The sequence below is a fragment of the Azolla caroliniana genome, unplaced genomic scaffold (assembly GCF_043228905.1).
Source record: "Azolla caroliniana isolate FFs.n. ecotype wild unplaced genomic scaffold, voAzoCaro1.0.p SCAF_13, whole genome shotgun sequence".
In the NCBI taxonomy this organism is placed as follows: Eukaryota; Viridiplantae; Streptophyta; class Polypodiopsida; order Salviniales; family Salviniaceae; genus Azolla; species Azolla caroliniana.
Genome location: NW_028230448.1, coordinates 547697 through 556165, shown reverse-complemented (window position 1 = coordinate 556165; position 8469 = coordinate 547697). Strand labels below are relative to the sequence as shown.

Below are 8469 nucleotides of genomic sequence, written 5' to 3'. Positions count from 1 at the left end.
CCGATTCTGCTTCGGGTGACTGCAGCGACGAGAGAGACGGATCCAACTGATCCTCTCGAATGTCGATCAGCCGGATGAAGCACGAATTGGGGTTGTTGTCTTGAGACCGATCTGCACCGAGTGGTTACAATGAGCGGCGAGCAGCGTTTGTTGACCTCTTCGGATGCCATTTAACCGAGTGGAGCACGATCGTGTCAATGTTGCACAAGGGGATTTCACCTCGAGCGGTTACGATCACAAGGAACAGAGTACAACGCGCTGGCTTACTCCAAGCGAAGATGATCTAACGCGATGAGGTGCAAGCCTCGTTTTTCTTCTTCTCTCTTCTTCGAATGACGCAGGAAACCGAATGCTGTGCAGGCTGAGACGACGGCCGACAGCGGATTGAAGGACCGAATACTGTGCAGGCTCTGATACCAAATGTTGGAAACAAGGTCGTCTATGCGGAAGATCAAGAAGAGTATTCGATTAGGATTGAGTACCTGCGTATGACAGTTTCTGAGATCGTGCACAGAGAGAGAGAGAGAGAGAGAGAGAGAGAGAGGCACAAAAGAGTCTTTCTATTCAATAGAAACAATAATACAACCCCCAACCTTACAAAAAGGTTACAAGGTCACTATATATAGTGATCGACTTAGGGCAACTACCCTTTATGCTAATTACACAAATGGCCCAAAGGGATAGTGTGAATACGTCCATTATACACTTGTATTCGACATGAGTTTCCGATAGTCTACGCAAACTCGAATTTTTCCGTTCTTCTTCGGTATGACTACGATCGGGCTCAACCATGTCGCTTTCTTTACCGGACGGATAAAGCCAACTCTTAGCAGTTTGTCGATTTCTTCCTTGACCTTGGCAGCATAATTGGGATTCATCCGGTACCGTCTTTGTGCCACTGGTTTTGCGTCCTTGCTCAAGTGTACTTGATGCTGGTATAACTGAGGGTCGAGTCCTCGCATATCTTCGTATGACCAGGCGAACACATCCCGGAATTCCGTGAGAAGTGTTATCATCGCCGTTTTGTCTTCGGACTTCATCTCCTTGGCGATGTGCACCGGTTTTGCTTCGTCCGTGGTGCCTAAATTCACCTCTTCTAGTTGTGATGCTTTTACGCGCTGTGAAACGGCCATTTCCCGTTCCAACGCTTCCTGCGCTTGCCGTAACTCCCAGATTGCGTCTTTATCCGGTTCTGCTTCCGCCTCTTTCGGTTGCGGTAAGTACGGTGCTACGGCTTCGGCAATGTCAATTTCGAAGAGGGGTATGATCTTCGGGTTTTCCTGCAGGTATTGAGCTTCTTCTTTGTCCGCTAACCCTTCGAGCATGTTGACGCATTCCGCATACAACGGTGTACATTCCTTGCCAGTGCTCGTCCTTGGCTGTGTTGGTACCCGTACCTTGGCTTTTCCTCGCCGGAAGGTAATTATATTTTTTCGCCAATTCTGTTTGATATGTGCCGTTTTTAACCATGGCCGCCCCAGCAATAGCGGGTATGCGCCTTGTGCCTGTAATTGTAGCACTACGACCGAGATGTGAAATGTATGCCCGCCGACGGTGACTTCTAATTTCCGTATTAATCCTGTCGGCCGCACTGAGCTTGTATCAGCCATCCGCAACCAGAACGGACACGGCTCCCACTCGTGGATTCCTAGGTCCTCACACGTTCGGAGGCTTATTACATTTACCCCAGAGCCTCCGTCTATAACTGTGCTGGGGAGTTCTTTCCCTTTTACAATGGCAGTGATTACCGGACTGCTGGTGTCTACCACTGTTGGTCCCTCCTCCGGATTCGAGAAGAGTACCGGTGCCGGTGATGGTTCTCCTGCCGTCATGGCCGTCTTCAGTCCTTCCGTGAATCTAGGCACGAGTTGTAGGAGTCTTCCTAGTGGTAACGTAATCTGGCATTCTTGCAACGCCTGCCATGTCTCGTTCTCGGAGTGACCACCGCCGGCAAGCCTTGCGGTGTTCTCCTTTTGCTGCTGTAAGTCTGTGACATTCTGCTCGTTTGCTTTCTTTACCCATTCCGTTGCTTGTTTCCGGATGGTCTCCTGTGTCTCCCATTCTTTGGCCATGCCCTTCGACCTTGTGGTCACCTGTTGCAGGTCTGCCACCTCAGGGACTACCATATTTACCGCCGGTCGTTTTTCATAGCTCTTCACCGGGCATTGGTTACTATAATGGCCTTCCTGTCGGCAATAGTAGTAGTAGGCCTTCCGGGCATTGCTAGATTCGGCATTGTCTGTTGTGCCCGGGGCAGGTCCTACGGTACGCGCGGGGTTTTGTACCGGTTAGTTACTTGGAGTGCCTTGTTCCGGATCCCAGGGGTAACCGCCTTTTTTAAAATGTTGTTTTTTGTTATAGCTTTTCTTATTACGGTACTCTTGACAGGGTTGCCCGTTATATCTGCCGTATTCCTCCCGTTGCTGACGATACCCGGGGGAGTGCTCCCGGTCGTACTGTTCGTATCGTCTATTGTAGTCCTGGTACTGATCATGCCGGTCATAGTTCTCTCGCCGATCACCGTACCAGACATCATTTTCCCGTCGCTCACCGTACCAGACATTATTTTCCCGTCGCTCGCCATACCGGACATCCTGTGCCGGTCGGTCACGGTCCATTCGCCGCCAGCGTTCGTCTTCTTCATCCCGGCTGCTGCGTGGCTCAATTTGTCAGACGGGCGGTGCTTGCCGAGTCAACATATTATATTCGCACCTATCCGTCGTATGGCTCTTGGATTGACAGATTACACATTGCGTCCTCATAGTGCATTCTAGAGCCGAGTGTCCGGAATTCAAGCAGGTTGTGCACTGTATTGCTTGCCGAAACCGGAGGTCTTCATCGGACGGTAACGCCCGTTGAAGTGTGACCAGTGTGAGCCAGGAGCTTGTCTTTTCCATCTCTTTCACCCAATCAATGACCTGGTCGATGGTACTTGTGTGGAAATCGATTACCGTGCAAACCGTGCGTAGGGGTTCCCGGAGCGCGTTTAGGAATATCGTCCGTAATTCCTCCTCCGGGGGTGCACGGGTAAGCTGACTATGCATCCGTTGAAACCGGATGACAAATTGGGGAATGCTCTCCCCTGCCTCTTGCCGGATGGTATAAAATAAGCCTACTATTACGGTCTGGTCCACCTTCTTTTGAAAAAATGCATGAATTTAGCTTTTAAATCTGCAAAGGTGTTGATGGTAGACAGGTCCTGAGTCCGGTGCCATCTTGCTGCCGGTCCCTCCAATGTGACGCCAAACTCTGCTATCTTAGAGCGTTCTTCTTCCTCCGGTGTCAGTAGCTGGGACACATGGTTGGCTTCCCATGTCTGTTCAAAGGCGTGCACATGAGCTTCCGCGTCCGGATCATCTCTATACTTGGAGTACTGGAACGACATGTCGTCGTCCGGTATCGGTGCGTGGGCTGGTAGTGTTGGTGCTCGTTCCGGAATTTTCTCTAGTGTTGGTGGTCTTTCCCGATTTGATTCCGGTGTCGGTTGTTTCTCTTCCTTTGGTGACGGAGGCCTCTCCTCCTCGACTTCCGGTGTCGGAGGTCGTTCTTCTTCTGCTGGTTCCGGGGGTTCCAGCGTTAGCACTTTCGGTTCCGGTGTCGGTAAGGTATCCGATCCTTCGTCCTCCGGTCCGCCCGGGGTTTCGTTGCTGCTACGGTAGTTCGTGTGCACGCTGTATTCCCCTTCGGAGTCCGATTCATATGCTGAAAAGGCCTCTGCTTCGCCTTCTCCGTTTGCCAACGCGTGGAGAAGGGATTCGGTTTCCCGGAGGCTGCTTAGGCTGCTGCCGTCGTCCGGGTGCGATGTTTGCTGTAACCAGAGGGAGTCCTCCGCTACTCTCCGGATTACGTTGGAAAACGAGCGATCCGCTCTAATTTCCTGCGCCGCTTGCTGGAAAGCCTCGCATCTCCTTTGCCTTTCGGCAAGGCGTCGAGTTCGATCTGTAACCAAGTCGTGCGTTGATCTAGACATCCATCCGTGCCGTCGTTCGCTGCAAAAACAGGAATCTTGGTCACCAAAAACTGTGTTAACTCTTCGGGCCGGACAATGGCCTAACACAGGGTGTCTACGGGAGACACTTCACCAAAGGGTGTTACGGCAACCAGATTAGACTTCAACGCTTAATCCGACTTAGTTAAGTTACTTATTAGGATCGTATTTCATAACACGCGTAAGATATAACAATTAAGACAGAACGGCAATTAACACAGAGATATAACAACGCTTAAGCTTTCATTAATTAACCGCTAAATATTACATTGTATCTGGGCCTTTAAATAGGTTTCCGGTCTGTATTACAAAACGGTGCCATCCGCACTTGTTCGGGATCGGTCCGGATCCGGAACGGCATACCGATTCCGGTCCGTCCGTCCACACTCATAGCTTAATTACACCCACATTCCTACTACTTAATTAGCTCTCCGTTTCCCACTCTGGACTCCTTTGCCGGCCGGTAACAACACACACACACACACACACACACACACACACATACACACACATACACAACAAAGAAGAGCTCTCTCTCTCTCTCTCTTTCTCTTTCACACACACACAATACAAAGAAGAGCTCTCTCTCTTTCTCTCTCTTTCACACACACAATACAAAGAAGAGCCCTCTCTCTCTCTCTCTCACACACACACACACGCACACACACACACACACACACACACACAATACAAAGAAGAGCTCTCTCTGTCTCTCACACACTCACTTGCACACAAAACACACACACACACACACACACACACACACACACAAACAAACACACAGAGACTAGAGTCACACTGAAGACGGAGGCTATCCCTGAGTGCGTGCGTACTGTGCAAGGTTCCAACGCCTTCTTCTTCGCCTCGAGGTATGACCGCCGAATTTTAGGGTTTCCTGTGCTGCATATGACTCGTGCTCCCGCAAACCCTTCCTTTTCCTGTTCCGTTCCCCCGAGAGATTCTTCTCCCTGCTTCTGAGTCTTTCAGTAGCAAGATGTACATAGTTTTTATGCGTTAAACCATCTTTGTCGTGTATATATATATATCTATGTTGATGGATCTGTTCTATGTATGCCTCACTGATCCGTGCTTTGTTTTCTCTTCTGCAGATCTGAAGGCCTAGTGGAGTTGCCTTTTGATTTGTACCACCAAAATGGCGACTATCAGGCCCATTTTCTGTGGGAACTTTGAGTATGATGCCCGATCTTCCGAGATAGAGCGATTGTTTGTTAGATATGGAAAAGTGGAGAGGGTGGATATGAAATCTGGTAAGGAAATTTCCCTTAAATTTGAATTTGGACTTCTCTTGTTTCGTGATTGGGAGTAGGACCGGACCGTAGGAGAAATGGTTATGAAACTAGGTAGGGAATTTTTCTCTCAGGTTTGAAACAGGTGTTTTTTGGTCGAGAAATGGAACTGTGGAAAGTAGATACGGAATCTGATAAGGCAATTTCTCACGAGTTTGAGCTTTTTGTTTTTCCGTCTATAATTGAACATAGATATGAAATTCCTTGAATGAATTAGAACCTGCCTTTTTTTGGTTCAAAAATTGGAAGTAGGGATAGTAGCAGTGAAATCTGACAAAAAAATTTCCCTTGAGCATTGTTCTTTGGTTCAGAGATGGTAGTAGGAAAAAGCTTGGAAGAGGATGTGGAAAATGATTCATAGAACTGTCATTACTATAGCCTGAGAATGTTGCAAAGAATCATAGAAAGATTCAAGAAAAGAAATCTGAGATGTATCTTAAAGCGCAATGCTGTGAGAGAGAATCTCCGGCTCTGTAGACGGTATATATAAGAGTAGACTAACAACATCTTGCAATTCTTGGCTCTAAAGGTATTTTGATATATAAGAGCAGCCATTTTGGTATGCCAAACAGCTGGATACTCGTAAATTTGCAAGACTGGATTTTCTTCTCAACCACTGCTCACATTTTTCTTTTTTATGGGGGGGGGGGAGTGGTCTGGCGAATCCTCTCTATGCCTAAGATATATGTTTTTCATGCAATAAAAGTCTGTATATCTTCCCGGTGCCAGTTACCTTTACCCAAACAACAAATGCTATGGATATGGGCTACCATGGAGGATATATCGCGATTCCAGGTGAGAGAATATTATATGGATGAGAAGAAAGTAGTGTATCCACGTAGGAGATTTTCTAGTATACCTTTCTCCAGAAAAGCCCAAGGAAGCTCCTTAATTTAAAAACAAATTTAGAGAGTGCTGATTATTCCACTGAAAGGTGCATTAAAGGGATTGATTTCATGATCCGTACTTTTGTAGCAAATTGTAGAGTTCTAGGACTTAAATGTATGTGCTCTTCTATAGGGTGATGTCTTCAGTGAGGCAAGTTTTACTTTATGCTGAATGCAAACGAGGTACTTAAGTTTTGATTTGGCGCAGGCTTTGTCTTGAACGCTCGGAAGCCCTTTGGCTTCTTCAAGTTTGTTGATCCTATCTCTTACCTGACATCCTACAACAATAGAAAAAGCAATGGGAATCATCATCCACAGCTTTGTCAGATCATCCTCATAGCTCATCCATGATGATTCATTGCATGCTCAACGGGCACATCCTGACCGAAGACCTCGTCCATTGTCAACGTGCAGTTCATCCTATTGTAGCTGACTCTTCCAGTCATCATAAGACACTTAAACATGTTTGTGCATAACATCACATAAGTAGAATGTGCTTTTAAGACTGAGCCACCTTCTTAGACGCTGGACCGTAGGAGATATGGTTTAAATTGATGCACTAATTGTTTTTTTGCATTGCACAGCAGGATTTGCGTTTGTGTACATGGAGGATGAGCGTGATGCAGCTGATGCCATTCGAGCGCTGGATAATTATGAATTTGGGAGACAAAGACGACACCTTCGTGTAGAGTGGGCCAAGGTTGTGAATTTATAGTAAGGATTTGAAATTGAATTGGGTGCTCTCTTTTAGTATTGTTTTGTAAGGTGATCTGCTGGATTTCAGCAAGGTGATGGTGCTATTCGAAGCCGTGAAGATGCTAGGAGAAGCAGCACGAAACAGCGACCTACAAAAACACTTTTTGTTGTCAATTTTGATCCTGTGGACACAAGGTCACGTGACTTAGAGCGGCATTTTGAACCTTATGGAAAGATTGTTCAAGTTAGGATTCGAAAGAATTTTGCCTTTATCCAGTATGAGACACAAGAAGAAGCCACAAAAGCACTTGAATCCACTAACATGAGGTTGGCATTCGTTTACAAATTGAGTGGTTATTTGTGTGGCACTCTTATGTCAAAAAGTGTTTCAATCTGTCTAGGAGCTGTTTCCAATCTTTTGAAAATGTTTACAAAAATGCTTTAGACAAAAGTGTCAAGTTGCTTGGAACAGTGCTACATTTTTTTGAAGTTAGAAAACTGTTTCAAATTTATAGATAAGTATTTAGAAAAAGATTTCAACGTGTTAAAGTTATTATATGGCCTATGCTGATTAATGTTCAATGTAACAGCAAGATACTGGACAGTGTCATAACTGTTGAGTATGCTGCACGTGAGAGAGAATCTGGTGAACGTCGTAGTGCTAGTCCCAGAAGAGGAAGACGAGATAGTCCAGATTATGGACGTGGAAGGAGCCCTGGATATAGACAGCATTCAAGGTATTTGTGTTACCTCTGCAGTTGTGATTAGAACTTTCTCATGATGATGCTTATTAGTATTGGATTATTATTACAGATCACCTCCACGTCGCTATCGCAGCCGATCTCCAGATTATGCTCCATATGGAGGTCATCGCTAGTGAAGTATAGTGAGTTACAATGCTGCATGAAGGACATAGATTGATTGTATGATTTTAAATCCAATCTCGTCTTGCAGAGCTGGTTAACTACTGGCGATTTAGATTGATACTTGTTTTGTTTTAGTTAAACCTTTGCCGTGTCTTATTATAGAGCTGCCTGATGATAGGAGGGTTGTCTCTCAACATGTCAAAAATAATGAATGATTTTGACTTTTAAGGTAGCTGTATATGTGAAGTACCTTTGAAATCTCAAAGGCATAGCCACTGGGATGTTTTAGAATTCTGGTTGTGGTCATGGATATCTTATTGTTATGATCATAACGAGAAGCTATGTGGTTCAATGAAATTAACTGATACCTTCTTTATTGCAATTCTCTTTTCATTTGCATGAACTTAACTAATAAGCATTGTCTGGAGATATTCATTTGACTACATATGAATTCATATGTAGTCAATATTGACTTTTTCCCCAACCATAATCTCTTCGTTAATCATGTTATGCGTATTTTTTTTGGGATCTTTTTCATTCAGCCAGGAAACATCAGCTTATGACATGCATTGGTGATGTTATTATATGGTCTTGATACCATCTCTATATTGTGTGTAGTTTCTATTCTGGACGGTATAAGATAATACATTATCAGAGTTTTTTCTTTGCAAGACTTTCACTGGAAATCTATCCAATGCACAGACAGTGAGTGTACAAAGGTTACA

General features: G+C 45.4%; 1 protein-coding gene across 4 annotated transcripts; it reads left to right on the top strand.

The window, feature by feature from the left end:
* The first annotated feature begins 4755 nt into the window (after positions 1 to 4755).
* LOC147855902 (serine/arginine-rich splicing factor RS41-like) lies at positions 4756 to 8126 on the top strand. Of its 4 annotated transcripts, none has more exons than XM_087329397.1 (6): positions 4756 to 4857; positions 5098 to 5256; positions 6770 to 6882; positions 6967 to 7205; positions 7469 to 7615; positions 7692 to 8126. In XM_087329397.1, the coding sequence occupies exons 2-6, from the start codon at positions 5142 to 5144 to the stop codon at positions 7753 to 7755; spliced, it is 678 nt and encodes a 225-aa protein (XP_087185523.1). In that variant the 5' UTR covers positions 4756 to 4857; positions 5098 to 5141; the 3' UTR covers positions 7756 to 8126. The 4 variants fall into 4 exon arrangements, with proteins under 4 accessions (XP_087185523.1, XP_087185522.1, XP_087185524.1 ...); XM_087329396.1 differs by having other exon boundaries at positions 6767 to 6882; XM_087329398.1 differs by lacking the exons at positions 4756 to 4857; positions 5098 to 5256 and adding an exon at positions 6505 to 6646.
* Positions 8127 to 8469: the final 343 nt, after the last annotated feature.